This window comes from Oxyura jamaicensis, chromosome 2 (genome assembly GCF_011077185.1).
Source record: "Oxyura jamaicensis isolate SHBP4307 breed ruddy duck chromosome 2, BPBGC_Ojam_1.0, whole genome shotgun sequence".
NCBI lineage: Eukaryota > Metazoa > Chordata > Aves > Anseriformes > Anatidae > Oxyura > Oxyura jamaicensis.
Window position 1 is genome coordinate 150,764,599 of NC_048894.1, and position 22,743 is coordinate 150,787,341.

Below are 22,743 nucleotides of genomic sequence, written 5' to 3' on the forward strand. Positions count from 1 at the left end.
TCAGCTTTCATTTGTTGGGGATTGGAGGGAAGGTACAGAGGTATAGCTGCCTTTTGGGGCTTTCTGTTGCATATTAAAACAGGATCTGAGCTTCAAATGTGTCTGGAATAGTGTTTGTCATGCAAAGCCCAGGCTGATTTGAGAGCTGGCTCTGTCCTCTTCCAAGCCTCCCTCCTCCCCATTGCCTGTTTGCTCTCTTAGCTGTTTCTGAGCCAGCTCTTCAGGAACAGCCTGTTCCCCTCACCACCCCGCACCCCGTCCCGTCCTCCTTTTTCATAGCGCATGGACAAGACGTTTGCAGCCATTGCTCTGCTGACTGCTGTCCTCCTACAGCGGTTCTTGATTTAAAAAAAAAAAAAAAAAAAAAAAAAAAAAAAGGCAAGTATCCCTTTAAAGTTTTTTGGATTAACCTGGCCATCAAGCCTGTCATAGTGGACTTAATGTCTTACCCCCAAGCCCACCTTTGCTGTTGCTCCCTACAATCCTGCTGGCTCCCCAGCCTCGATGCTCTGCTCAGCCACTGCTACAGGCACTAAAAAAAAGCATGTGAAAGGACCCCACGTTGTTATCTGGTCAGTATGGAGGGCACACTGCTTCCCACTGCTACAGCACAGGGCTGGCCAAGGCCGTAGAACCCAGACAAGACGGGTGGCATCCTTCTCATAACGGTAACACAAGAAAATGGCCTGCTGCAGAAGTGTGCTGCAATGCAAAGGTGCTGCAAACTTACATAAGGGTGTAACAAGCTTTCTGCAAGTCTCGTAAGCCAAATGCTCTGGGCCAAGCCATGCTCCTTTTCAGTATTTCAGTTGTGCTCCTAGCCACGGTGTAGGAGCCAAAGGAAGGAGAATCCTTCCCTTGCCAGGTCTGCAGGATTTTAAATGTGGAGCTCCGTGGAAATCCAGGCCAATACAGACAAGAAGTAGAGAAATTGTCCATGGCAAGAGTGCAGAGGGCAAGGAAACTTGATGACTGTGAGAGAACACCAAGGTGAATATTTTGAAACTGAATTCAAGGTTTTCTTTAAAGAATGTTATCAAGCAGCCAAACTATTAAAAATAAGTTTCTCTTAAATTCAGAGTTGCAAAGAAGATCTCAGAACATCTGCGGATGGGAACTTCTGCATGAACCCCCATTCCATGGTGAAGAAGCACTGTTTTGGAACAAAAACATTATTTTATTCTCTCCTTATTCATATTGAGTAAATATATATGAGGTATTTTAATAATAATCATTCTGAATGATTTCAATGTTATGAATGTACCTGCTGCTTCCTAGCAGTTTCCCTGTTTTTTCAGATTCTGCCTGTGGAAATCCCCAGTGCTTTGTAAAGTCCTTTCATCTTTGAAGCTTTTTCTGGTCAAATTATTTCCTTTTAACCCTATTAAAACTACAGTAGTGTACATTCCTTATCATTTTCATTCATCTGTTGCCAAACTGCTACCTATAGCATTTATCTGATGATATTCAGGTCTACTGGATGAACTGATAGATTACTATTTACCCCGAATAGGGAAATCATATGGGGGAAAACAAACAAACAAAAAATCAAAATCCAAACAGATATGGATCTAAATCACTCTTAAAGACAGGACATAAAAGTGTAGCAAACTGAGCCTAAAACCCAGTCATCCTTTACTGAACTGCCACTAAAAAAAAAAGCAAGCATCATCTGTTCCCTTCTGTTTTGGAGTTAATGGTAGTGGGCTCTCTAAACATGGGGTGTGAGACCCTGGTCCTCAAGGGTCAGCCCTTAACCAAAGTGCAGTTTGTAGCAGGCTTAAAACTATTAGTCGAAGGCATAAGATATAAATGTGTTTAATGCAAAAATATATATATATATATTTTTTTTTCCTTCTCATTTTACATTAGACTCTGTAAAATGTTCACTTAACTGTGTGTTTGCTTTGTTGTTTTTTTTTTTTTGTCTCAATAAAAGAGGCCGAGTAGGAAGGATACCCTAAATACCATGTGAGTGACAAAACTCATACCTTTTTTGCTCATTTTTTGAAAAAGTCAAATGTACTTCGTGCATTTTTTTTATCCTTTTCATGATGTAGAGGAGTTTCAAACAATGAACATCTTCCCAAGCTTGCACAGGACATTAACTGATTGATTCTGTAAAAGAAACAGGGTGTGTGGGGGGGAACCAAACCAAAAACCCACAAAAAAATCTAAACTTTGTGTGTTACAATCAAAATACTGGTTTCAACTGTTTTTCTGGAAAGCTAATGGAAACTCCATGTAGGGTCAAGAACCTGAGACCGGATCCACACAAAAATTTCAGTATCTCTCTGTTTTTCTTTACTGTTCATCTGAATCCAAATGGAAAACGATGAGATTTGTACACTCCTCTGAGGCTATGAGCTTGGCTGGAAAATTGAAATCAAAACTATAACATTCTAGGGTTGTTCAGCTTAGCAGAGTAGGGGAGAGGGGAGACAAGTGATCTAGAGACCAGGCAGAACTTGGGGGTGTATGCTGAGAGATGGATAGTCGTGGGAGGTCTGGTCCAGGCAGCTTTGGCTGCTTCTGCATCAGCTCATCCTCAGGGCCTGGCAGTCACCCTCCAGACAGTAAATTCCCATCATGTGAGCTTTCTTAAACCTTGAATAGGCTTTATTTCTTGGCTGTGGCCTGGGAAGTGGATGCTCTTGCTGATAAGCTCTGTTCAGCTGCCAGCACACTGGAGCAGGCTCTCCACTTTGTTGCTGCAGAACATATGCAGTTGAAGTCTTTCTTTTTGTTATTAAATCTCAACTGTTAATCTTCTTGGAAGATTTAGGGAATAAAAGGACAAGTCAAAAAATGCACTTTTGACTCCATGTTCCACTTTCCTGTTGATTCAGCTGCATGTTTCCTACTCAATGGTTCAGTAAACAGAGAATAGTTTAACTCTTCAAATCTTGTGGTTGTGTTGCTTCAGCATCTCTGGATTCTCTCCTTAAAGCAAATTTCCCCTCTATTCTCTATCCAGGGCACCCTTTTTTTGCTTTTTCTTTTCTTCACACGTCCCACACATTTCACATCCTGTTGTGGTTTAACACTTTATTCAGAAAGAACAGGATTTCCTCTTGCTTTTGGTGAAAACACTTATCTCCTTTGCAACCCCCACTTTCTGGTGTTGTGTTCATGAAGGAGAAAGTAGTTAAAACTTTTTATTTTATTTCAAAGTACTTAAAAATCAATCGATAAATTCCCTGGAAATTGGAGAAAACCAAGATACCAAGCCTTGTAAAGAGAATTTTGCCCATATATGTCAAGAAAGTGTGTGCTGAACTTCATCCTGGGACAGATTACATACCAAGGGTATTTCAGCCCTTCAGGGCAGAACAAAATCACACCTGTCTCTGTTTTCATTCTTTTGTTGCAATGGCTAAGTCAGTTGATGGCATCAGTGGTATCCCACCCATTGGTGGTGACTTGGCTGCATCTTGCTGCAGCCACCTGAGCAAACCCTTTCTGTAACTGATGTGGAGCTGCTAGTGTATGTGGGCTGAGGAATATGATGGATATGACGTAGTCATTCCTCTCTAGTGAACAAAATGGTTCACTTTGAAACCTTGTCTTTTTGCTAAAATGGATGGATTTGAGATGCTCCCCCCTGCACACGAAATCCACCAGACCTCTGTAAGTCACATTCAGCAAATATTCACCAACTCCTGATCTTTCTGTGGGTGAGTTGAGATTTGTTCTTCCCAGACACACAACCAAAATTGGTTTAGGCCTGTTAAAAGGTGTAAAGCCCCTTTAGCAGCTCTGGCTTTCATTTCTCTTCCTATTAACACTGACATCTTCATAGAGGAACTCTCTTAGTGTCTCCCTTGCCCTTACTCTCTGGTTGTGATCTGTTTTGGTGGCAGCTGTGTGTTCCTTCATGGTCTGGGTGGCTCACAACCTTCAGTGTTTGTTTCTTATAGCCAAAGAAGTTCTGCCACTCCTGTTCTGCAGATACAGAGAGGTTGAAAGCTGAGTTCAAATAGAGAAATTGTACCATATTCCTTCAATCTAGAGTTCACTTTCTCTAGCCTGAGCTGCCCTGAAGTTAGGCATTTTGCCCAGAGCATCTGTCAAGTCTCTTCTGTAGTCACTGCAATGGTCTCCTCCTCTGCCCTCAGGAAAGGGGCCTGGGGTTCACATCCAGTAGAGAGTGCTGCTAATTGCACAAAGAAGCTAAGGAGAGTGGGGCTTTTTACACATAATCTCATCAGTGCAAGAGTGAGTGTCTCACAAATATGTTAGCTGCTTCTGACCAGCTCTACAGTCTTTTACAACACAGAAAAATAAGCTGGTGAGTTGTGCAGGGACAATTCTGGAGCTATTGTGTATACGTTCTTGATTCTTGGTGTTTTTTATTTGTTGACTAGCTCTAAATTAACTTTCCGGCATAAATCATCTGACCTTCATTAGCGCTGATATTCTTTTAAAGCATTCATATTTTAGTCACGCTCTCCTGGCTGCCAGGTATCATTTGCAATAACTACAAGAACCAAACAAGATGCATCCTTGTGCAATAACAGAGTGGCTATGTGGTCTGCATTAGAAAGGAACCTCCCTTCTCTTAAGCAACTGCTGTTAAAAGCTAGCTGCTTATATTGGCTCATTATAGTAATCTTATTTGTATCCATGTCTTACTGTATTAGCAGCTCTAGGTCACAATCAGATCTGATTTCCTCCCACTCGCCTTCGCTCTCCAGCTATGTTCATAGATAAACAGAACTGCATGTGTCTTGTGAGAGGGCTTGTTTCTTTCTGGCCTTTTCTGAGAGAAAGCTGGTCAGATATCCTCTTGGTTTTCTAAAAATTGAGTAGCTTCTACATTCATGCAGAAGGAAAAAGTTTATTTTTGTGCCTTTAATGGGATGAATTGACCCTCATATTGTTACTCATGCCAAAGGTTTGCCCTCCTGATGGACTCGTCTTGAAAACAGCATTGTTTCTTTCTTAATAAATACATGGAGGTTAGCTTGCTGGTTGGTTGTTTGAGCCTGTAGATCAGATTAAGTTAATAGCAGCATTCAAAAAATGAGTAATAATATGGAGGTATTGGTGGATGAAAAAAGAATATGAGACAGCAATGTGTGCTTGCAGACCACAAAGCCAACTGTATCCTGGGCTGCAATAAAAGGAGTGTAGCTAACAACTTGAGGAAGGTGTTTCTCCCCCTCTACTCCACTCTCATGAGACCCCACCTGAAGTACAACATCCAGATCTGGGGCCTCCAGCACAAGAAGGGCATGGAAGTATTAGAACAAGTCCAGAGGAGGGCCATGAAGATGATCAGGGGGCTGGAGCACCTCTTCTATGAAAACAGGCTGAGGGAGCTGGGGTTGTTCAGCCTGAAGAGAAGGCTCCGGGGAGACCTTACAGCGGCCTTCCAGTGCCTAAAGGGGACTACCGGAGAGCTGGGGAGGGACTCTGTCAGGGGGTGTAGTGATAGGACAAGGGGGAATGGCTTAAAACAAAAATAAGGTAGATTTAGATTAGATATAAGGAAGAAATTCTTCACTCAGAGGGTGGTGAGGCACTGGCACAGGCTGCCCAGAGAAGCTGTGGGTGCCCCATCCCTGGAGGTGTTCAAGGCCAGGCTGGACGGGGCTTTGGGCAACCTGGGCTGGTGGGAGGTTTCCCTGTCCATTGCAGGGAGGTTGGAAATAGGTGATTTTTAAGATCCCTTCCAATCCAAACCTTTCTATGATTCTATATCAAAGTATGTAATGTTTTTCCCTGCTAGTAAACCTTTCTCTTAGTAGATGCCCTGTTAGGAATTGTCTCATTATTTTGGGTTTTGACTGAAAACAATGATGAGTGTGATTTCTAATATGCTTCCCAGGTAAGTCAGTCTCACCTGAAGAACAAAGTTGTACCAGATTGATGCCAGCTTTAGTTTCATAATAGGGGGCATTCAGTTATGTAGACTTCCAATGTCCTTGTATACCTCCCCTGGGCTCAGGTACCATACAGCATTGCACATCCAACTCAGACTGACCTGATGAGCTGGATGAGAATATCAATAGATCTCACTTTCCCAGATATTAAAGAAATAGGAAGCTTCATTCCACCGGTGCTTTCAGTAGACCATAAACTGTTTGGGTAGGCTATTGTCTCTCATACAGATCATAAAAAATAGGCACAGGATTGTTACGATGAATACATTAAGTGTACTCAATTTGCAGTTTCTCCCTTCTGCTTACAAAAGCCATACTTCAATCTACGTCAGGGTCTTGACTACCATCTAGAAAAGTTAACAAGTTCCAGATTTATTTACCGGTTTCTTTCATCCTTGCAGCATTAGTCTTCATGATCTCTAATATCATCTGTGTGAACCGTCATTGTACACATGTTTTGGCAAGTAATGTCTCTGCTCCACATGTGGAGCCAGTAAATTCCCTCAGTTAGGCTGGGCTTGTTCCAGGGATTTAGGACATATAAGCTCAGCAAAGCTTTTGAGAAGGAGGCCTTTAGCTGATCACTGCACCCCTGCTAAAAGATTTCACCATAAATTTGGCAAGATTGTTTATGATAGTCTCTCTTTAACCTCTAATATGAGCATACAGCAGTTCATCATTTCTCTAGCCTGTGGGTTGTCATGGTTTTGGTTTGATGTCTACCTGGTGTATGTGTGCACAGACTCCCTTGCAGCTCTGCTCTGAGTGGATCTGTGCATGTTACCTCATCCAGTGCTGGCAGCTACATTTCTATTGATTTTTCTGTTTTTATTTAAAGGTCTTTAGTCTGTTGTTGTTATTGTTCTGTAGATATTTACTTTTTAAGTCAGCAGAAGAAAAGCTCAGAAGTGTGTGCTTCACATTCTGCTCTTTGCTCCTCCTTTAAGCATTCGGCATCACTGTAGCAAAGGTCTACAGAGTTCCTTTTAGAGCTCCTTTTTGGCACATTCTAAAACACAGTGACAAAATGCCTAATTAAATCCATTGAGGGAGATTTTAAGAGGCAGCTGTTTGACATTGGTCGTCCATAATATAGCTAAAGGCTTGATAGCAGCTTCAGGAAGAAAGCAATTAGGAAGATAACGTGTCCTCAGGGAATTCAATACTTCATTTCCTTGAGGAATTGATTAAAAGCAGCATCTGCTCTGTGCTGTGCACTGTTGTACACTTTCCTTCAGATCTCTGAACCTGAAGTGGATTACTTGGATATATGTCTATTTTTCTGAATCATTTTATAGCACTCAATGTAATGGGAATGCTTTCTAGGATTTTGCAATAGGCGGAGAGAACTTATATTTATGATGAAGACAGAAAATTTGACTGTTGGAAGTAGAATTGGCTATGCATGCTGCCAATGTAATGAGGTGCCAGGAGAGTCTGAAGGGTTGTCAGCAGAGGCTGTAGAAGGTATTCAGTTTCCTTTCCCTCTTTGTGACAACATGGGCACTCTTTTTATTTTGTGTTCACTTCCAAATTCCCCACACTATATTAACCATTTCATTTATCTTTACCTGGCAGGTGGTGGTTGTGATTTGTCTCCTGACAATGCAAGCCTTTTTTCGCCCCCATGCAAAAAATCTTAGCACACCTATAGTTCAGTTTTCAGAGACCTCCAGATGCCTGGCACCTGTTTAGAATATAAGGCAAAACTCTTGTGGTCTGGATGCATCCCATCATCTTCAACTTCTGTTTCCATTCCTTAATTTAAATGCTGCTGTTCCTAGCTAAATATGTTTTTAATACCATAAATACTTCCTTTATCCCCCTGAATCTTCTGCTGTCAGTCTTTGCACACTGTGCACAGTCACTACTAGGGAGAGCTGCAGCTCTTGACATTTCTTCATTCTTCCTTATATCTGCCCAAATTAGTGTAATCAAAACCATTTACCTAATAAGCCCAGTTTTTAAAAGAAGAGTCTGTTTTTCATTAAAGCACTTTACTTTACACAGAGATTAAGGTTTCTTACTCTGCCATAGCCTTATAAAATAATGCTAAGCCCTCCGTACTTGCTAGTAACCCCATATCATCTGTAGCAATAACAGGAACTTGTTTTTCCATTTTCTGATAAGCCATATACTTATTTCTACCTGCAAGCAATGAGCACTGATGATTTCATAGATTCTTGCACAGATGTTCCTGGGTGTAGGAAGTTCAGTGTGATAAGCATCAGTCCGTGGCGTCTGGAAGTATCTGTTTATTCTCAGGGGATCTCATGGTGGGTGATCTCAGCTGAACCTTTCACAGATGTGAATGTGTCACAAGGCCTCCTAATATAGCGATACCATTATACATGCTGAACGAGGGTCAGAGAGGTTTCCAGGGGATATAAGGGAGGTTCTGCATCTCTCATCCTTTCCCTAATCCCTTGTTCCCATTCCGTTGGTTTTAATGGGATGTTGTATTGGCCAAGAAAAGCTTCTTTCTTCTCAGAAGTATGATCAGACTATATCCAGCTCAGATGATCAGGCTGTAACAGATATTGTTACGGATGCCTTTGCTTCAAACCTACTAATGCTGCCTTACTGATCCCTCTGCACACACTGAGCTAATTCACTTCAGATGCTACAAAAGGTTCTTGCCACAACTTTTCCTGGAAAAGGGTAAGATAAGACTTTTCAAACTGGATGATTCTGCTCAGCAATTGGAAATAGCTTCAGGTCCTTCTAGAGCGTACAAAAGCCTGGCATCTTCTGTTGGTCCTAAGAATGCTACTGACCTATATCTCTTTCATCTTCATTTTCTGTCTCACAGATTTCATCAAATACTATGAGCTAGAGCTGCCAGAATATGCCATTCTTGGAGACAAAATATTCTTTCACTATGAGTGCCTGGAAATGCTGCTGTTTATTCAAACAACTTATAGGCTCCATCTGTTTTTTGCTTAACCACATGGATTTAGCAATGCAGTCTTACTGCTCATCTTTCATTGAAAGTCTTGAGGTGGCTTTGATATAATGATATGACACTACATTAAATGGCAGTTATGTTTTTTGGATGAATCTGCACATGCCATGTGTTCCAAAGGGGCCATTAAAACAGTAGTAGTCTCTTTCCCTCTATTGTCTTGAAATCCTCCTGCTATAAAACCAGACATATGGAAGGTTTCCTGTTATCAGATAAAATAATAATTAGCTGCCAAATAGCGTTTTGGGCTGTGCTCATGATATAAGAGGAGATAGATCTACAAAACAGGAATCTTTTTTTCTGCATTAAATACATTGTATAAGAAAAGGAAATTTATTTATTTATTTATTTATTTGTCTGTACAAGATCCAGATTTTATTTGGCTAAATGCAGAACTGAACTGGTGAAGATATCTTGTTCTCTTTTTTGGGTTTATGGGCGTATTCCACGCTTGGTTTTGACAAAGTATGCAGTCACACATTCCCAGAAACATTGGTCATCAGTGCCCTCTGGAGGTCTCTAGTCCAACAAGCAAGGATTCAGACGTTCAGGATGACCCAGGGTTGCATTTACCTCCTCGTGAAGAAGTTGCCCTCCTGGTATTCAGATTAAACCTCCCTGACTATGGTTTGTGGCTGCTGCTCATTTATATGCTCTCCGTTACCACTGAGAAGAATTTGGCTCAGACATTTTTATCTCAACTTCAAGTAGCTGTGGGCTGATACCATTTAGCCTCTTTTCCAGCCTACACAAACCCAGCTTCCTCAGCAACTTCCTCCTGGCTCATGTTCTTTAGGTATCTGACCATATTGGTTGATAAATTCTGCACAGCTCATTTCCTTGATATCCCACTTAAAGTGAGGCCACAAACAGTAGTCCAAAAAGTGAATTAATCTACTAAAATCTCACCAAATCCAGATTGTTTTCCATATTCCACCAAACTATTAGCACTGAAGAAATGAGAAGTGTCATAGAATCATATAAAGGATTGGATTGGAAGGGCTCTTAATGCCCATCTAATTTCACCTCCCACCAGACCAGGCTACACCTCCCTCATCCTGGCGGCCATGCTGCTTTTGATGCAGCTGAGGATATGTTCGGCTTTCTGGTCTGCAAGCATGCACTGCCAGCTCATGTTGAGCTTCTCATCCACCAACACCCCCAGGTCCTTCTTATCAAGGCTGTTCTCAATCCATTCTCCACACAGCCTTTATTTGTGCCTGGGATTACCCCTCACCCAGGTGCAGAACCTTGCACATGGCCTTGTTGAACTTCATGAGGTTCACACAGGCCCACCTCTCAAGCCTGTCCAGGTCCCTCTGGATGGCATCCCTTCCCTCCAGCATGTTGACTGCACCACACAGCTTGGTGTCATAGGCAAACTCACTGAGGCTGCATTCAATTTCACTGTTCATGTCACTGACAAAGATTTTAAATAGTGTTGGTCCCAATACTGACCCCTGAGGAACACCAGTTGTTACTGATCTCCACTTGGACATTGAGTCCTTGACTGCAACTCTTTGAATGTAACAATCCAGCCAATTCCTTACCGAGTGGTCCACCCGTCAAATCCAAGTGTCTCCAATTTAGGGACAAGTATATCATGGGGGACAGTGTCAAAAGCTTTGCAGAAGTTTCTAGCCCTTAGTATGCATTTAAAGGAGAAAAACACTTTGAAAGTTGAAAATAAAAAAAGATCAACTTGGAAAGCCAAAGCCAAGGGGAAACAGCAGTGGAAGCTTGACCTAGGAGGAAAATTGCTATTTAAAGGAAGTAGGGATGTATAACTTCATCAGTTTATCAGCAGCTCTAGGAAAGTGCATATATTAGGTCAAGCAAAATGTTACAGATTTGCAAATTTAAATAATGAGGAAATTTTGAAATGAAAAGTTGTTTTTAGTCGAGACGTTCTGCATTGGAAATATTGGCAGAAAACTGCTGACATTTAAAAATGCAGACTTCTGTTTTGAACAGAAGAATCATGAAAACCAACATGATTTGGAAAAATGCCACCAAATTTTTTGCACTATTCTTGAAATAGGGGAGGGGAGGGAGAAGAGAGGGGAAGCTTTAGTTTTACTTTGCTTTTTGCCCATCTTGGGACAGAGTGTAAGAGTAAGAGGACAGAAAGCATCTTCCCTTGATTTCAAGGTCATGACTGAAAAATAGGAGATAAGCAAATGCAGAACATGGGTAACTACAAAGTAAAACACTGAAACAGTATGATCTTATTTGGGAGCTGGACCTATGATACTGCTTTTGTCACCCAACCCATGACTCATATGTCAACATCTTGTTCTGTACAGTTTTAGGATAATTTGTAACCTTATGAACTTGGATTATCCAAATGCAATTTTTTTTTTTTTTTTTTTTTTTTTCCCTGCACTCTCCAAAAATTGAAGTTTGTCTATTCATCCCTTTTGGAGACTCTACTCTGTTGCTTCTCCAGATGTTCTCTGATGGTTTTCAAACTCTAATTCAAGCTGGTTTTACCAGATGAGCTCATTAGCTGCACAGATGGAACATGTGCAGTGCAAGACTTTGAAATGTTCTCAAAACACAGAAAATATGTTGTTTAATATCTCAATTAGTGGAGTATGTAGTGGCAGTGTCAATTTGTTAAGGATGTCCAAATATTTTTAGGTCACTGTACTCTTATCAAGTGTTACTCTAACTAGAAGAACACTTATGAAACATCAAGTCACCTTCTAACAGAGAAGTTATTTTGTTCTAAACACTCAATGAAAAAAAAAAAAAAAAAAAAAAAAGTGAAGAAAATGAAAGACCACACTGAGTTTGCTAGTATAAGCAATATTTTGGCGAAGTAGTGAATATATGTAATCTTTACTCTGCAATTGTCTAAACTAAGTTAAAACAGGCTATTCCAAACATCTGCCTACATTCTTCCCACAGATATATTTTATGAAATAATGTTATGGGAAGTTGATTTTTCATCACTCACAGATTCTAGAAATATTAAAGGTTGACTCACTGTGGATTTTTTTTTTTTTTTTTTTTAAGATATTGAACGTTATGCTTCATGCAGAATATTCATTTCTGCTCAACCTACAGTGCACAGGAAGGATAAATCTGAGTGGCACGTGACATCTGTAAAACTATCTTACATTTTCTGGGTTCAGAGTATGTTATTTTACAATATGTTATGGAGATTTCATGTCTGGGATCAGTTTTAATAAAGTAGAAACTCATGTCTGCTCTATGAAATCTAGGATCCCAGTAATCATATTTTTCACTTGCATTACATGTCCTTCAGAATCTGACTTATATCTCTGTCCTGATGCTAGCTCACTTTTCACTAGTATTATCTTGTGATAGAGTTTCTGAGAATTCATGGGGACTCTGAGATTTGCAGCAAGAACATAAAAGTGAGGAAGGCCTGGTAGTACTGTGATTACTACTGATCTTGCTGTTAGAACTGACACTTTGTCAACCCATCTGTCTTGTGTGTGATAATAATGCAAATATTAGAACTGACTCTTTGTCAACCCATCTGTCTTGTGTGTGATAATAATGCAAATATTCAACAATATTCATTCCAAAGTTCAAAGTGAGCAAGACCAAAAAACAAGCTTCTGCCTTGATGGCCTGGCTTAAGGCCATTGATGTAAGCTTTTCATTACTAATGCCCGTCAGAGACTCAGGACTTGACCTTGTATTGAACAATGCTCCTGCTATCACACCCCAGGAATGTATAGTGAGATACCATCTCTGCTGAGCTGCACCTAAATTCCTGCTGTCCCACATTATTTCCTTGTTCCAGCATCTATCTTGTAATCCCTTGGAACCCGTTAGCCTTCAAAATATTCCTTCCTTGGCATGCCTGCCTCACTGTCTTATGTGTATAGTCACAAATGCCATATGTGTCCTGTTCTTTCTCCTTCTCATTTGTATTTCAGGGCACTTAGAGGACTGTAGACAGATGCAATGTCATTTGTGTGGAAATTGTATAATATTTAGAACTCAGTTGTTTCTCATGACAGGATAACCAGTTGTTTCCATAGACTGGTGCCTTTGCTGTAGCAATGGGATCTATGTACCAGAAAAACTCTTACCATGGAAAGATCACAAATGGTTTGTCCTTTTAGAATAATTTTTATATGTTAGCCCAGAATGCCAACTGTGTCCTGGGCAGCATCAAAAATGGTGTGACCGGCAGGTCCAGGGACGTGATTGTCCTCCTCTACTCTGCCCTCCTGAGTACACCCCTGGAGCACTGCATCCAGGTTTGGGACCTCCAGCACAAGGAAGAGCTGGTCCAGATGAGGGCTACAAAGATGGTCAGAGGGCTGAAGCACCTTTCCTATGAAGAAAGGCTGAAAGAGCTGGGGATGTTCAGCCTGGACAAGAGGAGGGAGGCTCCTTGTGACATTTCAATACTTGAAGGGGTCTTATAAGAAGGATGGAGAGGGACTCTTTACTGAGGTAGATAATGATAGGGTAAGAGGGGATGGGGGATGATCTTAAACTAAAAGATGATAGATTTAGATTAGACATTTCACTGTAAGGGTAGTGAGGCACTGGAACAGGTTGCCCAGAGAAGCTGTGGATACCCCATCCCTGGAGGTGTTCAAGACCAGGCTGGATGAGGCCTTGACCAACCTGATCTAGTGGGTGGTATCCCTGTCAATAGCAGCGGGGCTCAAGTTGGATGATCTTTAAGGTCCCTTTCAACCTGACCCATTCTATAATTCTATGTTACCTATTGTATAGTGAAATAAAGCTATCCCTTTTCTTTGTTGCTCTGTGCCTTTGCTTTTCTTCACCTTAACTGGACTTGGGAGTATTTTTTAAACAGGAAAGTGTCGTGTAATTTTGGGGAAAATTAATTTGGATAGGATATTTGGATCGGAAGAATATTACAAAATTTTACTCTTCATATGTTTGAGAGCAGCAAGATTCTCAAGGCTTTCAGACTGGACCCTCAACAGTGCTCTTACCTTTCTGTCAAGGTTAATGCAAACTTGCCACTCTTGAGTGGTTGCATGGTGGGCATTCACATTTTCTGTGGATGGGGTGAAAATGCTTTGGTTAACAGTGTCTGAAGACCTGAATTTCACAGCTTTGTTTTAGAGAGGCTGATAAAGTACTTCCCTATATCTGGGGTTATGCCCCCCCTTCAGATATCCAAACAACACTTTTCCCTTTTTGACTGTATATTGGAAAGATAAATCTAGACCTTAGATGTGGTTAAAGCAGGTGAAAAGACAGGATTATGCACTGAGTTGTTGAACCCTTTTTTTCTGCTGGGATTTTTGTTAGCGTTAGGTCAGAGGTTAGACTCGGTGATCTTGGAGGTCTCTTCCAACCTAGACTATTCTGTGATTCTGTGATTACACTAAGCAATCTATGTGCTTGTCCAGAGATGACACGGAGACATGGAAAGTTATGTGGCTTCATTCAATATATTGTTTATATTTCATTTTTTCTTTCATTTTAACTTCTTTATTAAGCTCCAACCCCTGAGTTCCCTTGGGAACAGCACTGTGCCAGGTTGGTATTAAGTTGTTTGCAACTCTGTCGATGTGAGTTGGAGCCTCCTGGGCTGCTTTTTAAAATTATTTTAGTTTTTGAGAACATTTACATGGTATTGGAGTTGGCTCTACAGGTGTTTCTACTTGGGCTGGCTAAATAGTTCAGCCAATAAATGTAACCAGGAGAAAGCAGATGCATCGCCTGGCAGAGGAAGAGCATAAATTTACAACCCTTTTCCTGGAAGTGCATCCCTAGGTGTCCACTTAAATTTTATTTATTTATTTGTTATTAACCACAGTGTCCAGATTTAGGACAGTCAATCTACAAAAATTAGAGGCATTTCTAAAGAGTGATTAGCTGCTGCTTGCAGGCTTTGTTGCACAAACCCCAATTGTTAAGATTGTTTGGGTCAGTATGCAAATCATCTGATGTGAACACATAATCTCCTTTTTATAGTAAGGAGGACATTTTAATAAAGGTTTTCTCACTGACTGTTATTTATAAATGTGTCAGAGATGAATGGCAGGAAATAATCCAGATCACATTTATCCCTCCATCAGCAATATCTGGTATGCGCCCAGAAAGGCAGCATCAGAAATGTAGCTTAAAAATACTCATTTAAAGTGTTTACTATTAGAAATTAAAAGGAGTCCACTCAACAGTATGTGTCCTGAAAACCACAGTCCATACTTTTGCAGCTAAGGATTGGCTCAAGAGTCCTTTTAGAGAAAATTACTGTCAAGGAGAAAACAGCATATGTGATAACCCACTATGGTTTGAGCTGACTTCTGCAGGCCATCTTCTTATAACTCTTTCTCCAGCAATGCCAGTAGCCAGATGAAATGGATTTAGAAATCACCATCCTTTTGAGGCTTTAACCCATCAGTAAGTGGAGAAGAGCATGCATAACTTTTCCCTCCTCATCTTGATGAGAAAATACCTGGGGAAAATAAATAAATAAACAAACAAATAAATAAATAAATAAATAAAATAAAAGAGTAAGATCTTACAATATTGAAACAGTGAAATGAATACACAGAAATGTATTTTTAAACAATTTATGAACCGGAAGTGAAAGAATATATTGCAATGCATCTAGTGCTTTAAGGCTTAAAAACAGAGCTTGAGGTTTCCTCATGAATTATGTGAAAGTGCTGCTGTATCTCTGGCTGGCTTGCAATTTGGAGTGTATACACCAAGTTCAACACTGTAACTTGGTCTTTCCAGTTTTCAAAACTAAAACAAACTTATAATTATTGTATTTTCCAACAAATTGGAAGTATACCTTACTAGGCAGTCAGTCATTTTTTATTTTCTCTTTCTGTCCTCTTGAATATGAACACAGAAATTTGCAGGAAATTGTTGCTACCAAAATGATATCATCTGCATATGTACAAAGAAAGTAATTTTGGTACTTGTCCAGCATAAATCAAGAACATAAATATACCATAAATCTGCAGACTCCAAGCTTGAAGAGTAATTGTAGAAAACATGTTAATTACCAATATCTGGAAAAAAAAAAAAAAAAAAAATCACAGTAGACACTTTTTTTTACTTTCTCTGACATTTTAAAATGTACTTGTCAAATCCCCAGCACTGTGTTTTGTTGATGTTTTCCTTTATTATCATGCTGAACTTTCTCTTCACTCTCATGTTGATTTTCATAGAAGAGCATTGTCCTCTTATGCATTATAATGACACTGAAGATGTGATTCACAGAACCTTATACGTGATTTTTGTTGTTGTTGCTGTTTTTTTGTTTGATTGTTAGTTTGCTTTCTTTCTGAGGATAGTTGCTGAGAACCATTACAGAGTATTAATAGGAAAGTAATAGTATTCCAAAATGTTTTGAGATACTGTAGTAGTGGTGTTGGATGTCTTTTCCAAAGGGATTTAAATATCCCAGTGGTCACAGCAGAATACAGACGAGGGAAGGCCAGGAATTTTAAAAATCTGCACAACTGCCTCTTCTATAGCAAAGCTCTGAGGGACATCGGAGGGCAGAGGAAGAGGGTCTTGAAGCCGTGCATGTTGTACACTTGGTGATGATGGAGCCTAGGACAGGATTCTGTTTCCATCTCTCCATGGTTTCTCTATTTGTCCAATAAGGGAGTCACCATATTTTGACACCTGTTCACACAGATTATTTGAAGATGCTCTACACTAAGTGTCATTCCTATGGCTTACTCAGCTAACATCACTGGATATCTAAGTATATTCAACATCCACAACAGCTACAAGTCACTATAGGGACCCTTGAAAAGCTTCCTTGGCCACCTCAGGCTTTAGCTATAGTGGAAGGACTGTTAAATAATTTACTTTAAATTCCTGTTTATCATGAGCCACCAAAAGGTTCCCAGATACCCAGACCTTTACAAGAATGTAGTCTCAGCCCTCACAGATTAACTATAATCACTGGACTGTCAGGACTTATTGGTTCCTCTTTGCTGCATGTGTTGATTCACAGACATTGTCTTATCTTCACAGCATGGGAACTGTTTCTTGCTCATATTAACAATAGAAAAAAAGACTATGAAGGGATTTACTTATGGGGTTGGGCCATGGCAATGGGCTATTTAAATAGTTGTGTGACTTTTGTCTGTATATCTGGATTTGATTATTGAGCACTTTTTTTTACTCATCAACAAAGAAAATAGGTTTATTGCACTTGAAGAGGCAGGCCTCTCTTCTCAAGTGACAGATTATTGCACCTACTCAAATTTTTGTGAGTGGAATGAGAAATGCTACTATTAAAGGGCCAAGGCTTTTCATTGATCTGAATGTTCCTCTTTTAACTACTTTGGCAACATCAAGGAGGTTTAAAGTGGGAGTAAATTATATTGGTATGTTTTAGTTTAAACATGAGTTTAAATGTGGTTTTAAGCCAACTTTAAGGCCAATTCTGGAGGCCTTAATGGAATTGGGAATGATGCCCAGAGCAAACACATTGCCTATTTGGCAGCAATTAACAATGTGTTAACAATTTAGTGTTCTAAATAAAAGATAACTAATTACTGAGACGCTTAAATACATCTTCAAATGCAGCAGTAGCAGGTTTTGATTGTTCATTTATTTATTTATTTATTTATGTTTAATACAACCCGAGACAGCTAGCAAAGAAGCTGTAGAAGACAGTCAAAGAACTGTGCAGAGGTATCTGGACGGACAGATGGACAGATGGATGGATGGATGGATGGAGGGATGGCTTATGGGCTATGGGATGGTTATTCTTGAAGATGCTTTTCCCAGCAGAACCTTTGGTTGTTGCATTTTCTCCATGGACAGCTAGTGAAAAACATTTTTATTTTTTTCATTCATCTGGAACTGAAAATAAGACAAAACACTGAGGCACTAGTGATTATATAGTACAGTATGCGTTATTCAGGAATAGATGAGAATATCTTAGCAGTTTCTAGAGTTTGACTTTCCTTGTCTGCACTTTGTAGGGTTATACACTTATTCTTTGCAGCCCTCAAATCTTATAACTGGAGTTTCTGAACCACATGGGTCCAGGCAGAGTGCTCTGCTTGATGCGCATGTACAGTTCAGGTTTTCTCTGCAGTAATCCTAGTAGCAAAGACATATATTTTATTTGCTACTGATTTGACTTGCCCCTTCCGTGCATCATGAGCATGGCTGGTGCTGTTAAATATCATGCAGTGGTGCTGTTAAATATCATGCAGGAAGCAGAGTGCATAAGGTAATGAACTTTTGCCCTCTGTGTGTTTTCCTATGAGCTAAGGTACCCCAGAACTCTCTTTTATTTTTTCCTCTTTTTTTTTTTTTTTTTTTTTTTTCTCAGTAATAGTGACCTAAATCTGTGTCCTGGAGTGGCATCATTGCATTACATTACATTACATCTCAATTTCCTAAAGCACTTCTCATATTTTGCATTAATATTGTATTTTTTGGTTTTGTTTTTTCTAAGTTGACGAGGAAGTGTAGATCAGAAAATGGAATCTTGGCAGTATCCTCCCCATAAAACTTTTCCTTTTATGCTTACAATGATGGCAAATATTTGTGCACTTCTAACAGGTGAAACTCTAAAGTCCTGAAGCTTCATTTCCACTCATCTAACTTATATGGCCCACAGTGACTCCATGTACAACAAAAGAATGTGCCAAAAGGTGTAGGTGGTAAATCACTGTAGAAATATCCCAGTTTTTTGGCTGTGTAGACCAAGGCAACCTCATGGGAATTATAGTGTGAGACTTTGAAGAGTCTATCATGGGCAAAGGAAAGACCTAAGAGCCTCATGACAACCTTAGTATGTGGTTGTTTGGGCACTACAAAAGATGGATAAGGAAGTTCATCACAGTACTTAGAGGAAATGCATGTTTTTTTTTTTTTGTTTGTTTGTTTTTGTTGTTGTTTGTTTGTTTGTTTGTTTTTTAATTGTTATAGACATTGTATAGCTTCATTGCTTAGCACTGGGAATCTCTCAGGGAGCTGAACTGCATGCATGTTTTGTTACAGGTGTGGAGATGAACAAAACATGTTTCTGACAGAGGTCGGTGTCCTTGTGCATCAAAACGTTCACAGCCATTTAGCCAGATTTTGATTTCAGAGGTTTATTTGCCTTTCTGTAATCTTGTCCCTATTCAAGTCAAAGGGCTGTTTTATTGTAAGAAGGCACTTATGGTATTAGTGGTACTGAAAGAAGAGATGAAATGACCAAGCCATCCATATAAGGTCCATGACGGGGATTGGCTTCAGATCAGGTTGCCCAGAGAGGTTGTGGAGTCTCCTTGTCTGGAGATATTCAAAACCCATCTGGATGCCATCCTGCTCAACATGCTCTAGGTGATCCTGCTTGGCCGGGGGGTTGGACTGGATGATTTCCAGAGGTCCCTTCCAACCTCAGCCATTTTGTGATCCTATGATTCTGTGATCATCCTCACAGCACAGAGGTTCCTGAGCTATGACAGGAGCCTGAGGAGGTGATGGGCTCACAGGCCTTTTCCCTGTCTCCTCATGGATTTATGGGATACCTTGTTTTGGATGAAAGACACACACAAATACGGATAAGCTGGAGGAGGAGGCCATAAAAGGGCCCCATCTCATTTGCTTTCACACTGCAACACCATGACCTTTATCTTGCTGAAGAGTCAACAACAACTACAGGGTGGCATAACTCTCTGCCAGAGCCAAACAACCGGGGTGACACAAACTAGACATATCACAATTTCTTGTGTATCAGAGGGGTCTTGACGTATGTGCCTATGTTCCTATGTGGAAAGAGACCTCTGTTCAGATAGCAGAGGTCTGGAAAAGGCTGAATACAACCAAATTGGGCCTATGTGGTTTGGGTGCCAGTCCAAGCTGCAGAGTATTTGCCCCTGGATGGTATCAGAAGGGCTATACAGAAAAGCAATGTCTTTTTGATTTTTTTTCTCTTTGGTTTCCTTTTAGCCTCTTTGAATCTGATGGGATTTTTATTAAGGACATATCACCACATGGTTCACAGCCCCCTTTTCTCTGGAACAGTTTCCAAGCTGTGTTTCTTTGTTTGTAGGCCATTGCCCAGACTTCCACCACCATGACCCCCACCGTCCCTGCCACGACAGAGGCCTACACACGGACTCAGTACTGTAAGTGGCCGTGCGAGTGTCCGAAGTCCCCACCTCGGTGCTCAGTAGGAGTCAGCCTGGTCACAGACGGCTGCGATTGCTGCAAGACGTGTGCCAAGCAGCGTGGAGAAAGTTGCACTGAGGCCGATACCTGTGATTTTCACAGGGGCCTGTACTGTGACTACAGTGGAGACAGACCTAGGTACGAAATAGGAGTATGTGCACGTAAGTGATGTACATATATTTTTGACTTAGATATACCTTGGCAGCTCCCCTTGGTCTGAGCTGAAATTTATCTCATTAAATACCTGACTGTAAATTCGTCAGCTCCTTCATTCTTCTTCCATGTCCTTATAGCTCTCTTCATTCTCAGGGCAGTTGACTGGATGAGAAATGGCATCTGTATTCTTACTCTTTGGTTAGCTGCTGCCAAGAACAAGGAGCAACCAGCATTGGAAAGTCTTTGGATCTGCAAGTAGATGATTCTATATTCCCTGTAACAGGAAGAGGTGCTGTAGTGTGTTGGGGCTATAGGAAGGGTAGATGCGCAACAGGCTTTAACAACAAGCAGTATAGGCATCTGCATGAAAAGTATGCCACTAAGGAGAGTCTTACGGCTTATTCCCAACAGTGGATTCAAAGGAAGAAGAGCACACCTTGTAGGATACAAACAAAACAAAAAAGGTAACAAACTGTGTTGTCTCAAAGCTACCACAGCCTTCCTAGGCTTCTTTAAAGACTTTCATGCTGCATCATGTTTACTTTTATGTTTGCTTTCTTAGATAGATTTCATAATCTGTAGTCCTCCAGTACATCCCAGATATTTAGTACATTTGTGGCAACAGCCCTGTGATGTAGGAGAATTGATCCCCGGCCTGCCTAGTGAGGTCTGGAAGGTTTCCCAATCCCATGCATGTTCACATCCTTACTGTCATGACAATATACCTCCATTATGACATTTTTGGTTATACGGCGAAGGACCTTGTGGTGTGCACAGCTGAGGGACATGAGAAGCTAGGTTAGAAGGTGAAGCTGCTTATCTCTGGCTGCCACAAAAAGTTGTGGTCTTCCCCTTGCTTTCAGCATGTGGGTGGATGCGGATGACAGGATGTGCTGACATGTTCTTTCCCATACCATGGGCGTATACAGGCTGTATCATTCCATTCTGAGTACACCAGATATTGCCCTGACCGCAGGCAGACTGAAGGCAAGTGTGGGACTCCTGTGCTGGGGGTTGGGAGCTAACTGCTTTGAGGAATTTGCTTTGCAGCTGGATGCCAAAAAGTCTAGCTCTAGAGAATTCAAGCCATGCAGGACTGCAGGAACAATGTAATTTGTGGAAAATAAAGAGCCTGAAAGACAAGTGTCAGGAAAAGAAATGGGGTGAAACTGTGGGAAAATCAGGATATATGTGGACTGGCATGTTGCAGTATGGCCCAGACATCAGATAGGAACCTGCTGGGAGTAACTACAGCTGTCCTTATGTTGTTGGATTATCTGTGCGCTGAAGCAGAGACAGCAGGGTGCAGAGCCCACATCCAGGTGGGGAGGTAGCCTTTGTGCACGTGGGGATTGCAATTTTGAAGTGCTCCTCTGTTGCCTAATTTACGGCAGACTCAGTGTGATTCTTCATGAAGGCATTCTATTATGCCTATGTCTACGCTTGGGGATGTTCTCACGGTGAACATCTTGATGTGTGAGGCCTTCAGGAGTCTGAGTTAGCACAATCCTGGAGGGGTGTGCTTGTAGCAGATAGGAAATCAACAGGAAATCCAGCATTCTTTTTTTGAACTGTCATAATTCATGTGTGCACCTAGAAGCATAACTGAGCCCTCTGCTCTGGCTCCAGAACTGAGTGACAACTCTTCAATATAAAGGCTGAAGCTTTATCAATACTGGAGCTGAGCACAAACTGGATCTGTGCTTCAAGTTCCAAGAAGTCTATTTATAATTATTTTGTGCAAAAGAAAGGTTTTCTGTCTGATATTTTCATTCAGCCCATTATAAAAATAGGGAGCTTTTGTGGATTTTAATCCAGCAGTTCAATTTGTGCTGGCCTTGAAGCACAACTGCACTCCAGTTCCATTTCCGACCAGACATAAAACTTGAGCAACCCGATCAGTGCGTGCACACTGCCTCCATGTGACGAAACGAGAAACTGAAGCTTGAATTCCGTTAGATTCCTGCCACTGATTCCAAGATCATTGTTCATAACTTAAAATAAATAAATAAATATATTTTTAATACAAATTTTGTCTTATTTCCTGGATCAATATGATTCCTTCTCAGAGGCAAGGAAAAGGCTTGATCTTTCATGCTTTTATTTACAAATATTCATCAAATAATAATTTTCATAGCATTACTATGTTTTTCTTTATTTTCTAAGGAAACTGTTTTATGATAGAGTGGTAGGGCTCTTATTACCTAAATATAGTCTATGCCAATTGAGGTGCTCCTTTGCTACCTTGCTTGTCCTTTTACTGTTGCTTCAGAAGGGTACAAATGTCACACAGAACTATGCCATATTTGCAACTGCATGTAGTCCTCTCATACACCCCTAAAAATGTCAATTTTCACTCAGTGTCAGTTTTAATTACTTGGATTGCTCCTATTGCAAACATCTTGTAACAGTGTGCCATGAAATTATCATTTGAGTGAGAGTTTATGCATGAAACGTTTTATTTTCTAATCTTTTTTTTTTTTTTTTTTTTTTTTTTCCATGATGCATTAGAAGATTCATTTTTGCTGTGATTCAAAACAAAAACAGTTTCCTAGATGGCTTGACCACATTTGGCTCAGCGTCATGCTGAACACATCACTGCAGCAC

At 40.6% G+C, this 22,743-nt stretch overlaps 1 protein-coding gene across 1 annotated transcript in view; it reads left to right on the forward strand.

Moving 5' to 3' along the window:
* CCN4 (cellular communication network factor 4) overlaps positions 1–22,743 on the forward strand; it is a 37,623-nt gene that overhangs the window by 11,587 nt on the left and 3,293 nt on the right. Inside the window, exon 2 of the mRNA XM_035319283.1 lies at positions 19,862–20,141. Coding sequence (XP_035175174.1) covers positions 19,862–20,141 — 280 coding nt within the window. The remainder of the gene's footprint in view (positions 1–19,861; positions 20,142–22,743) is intronic.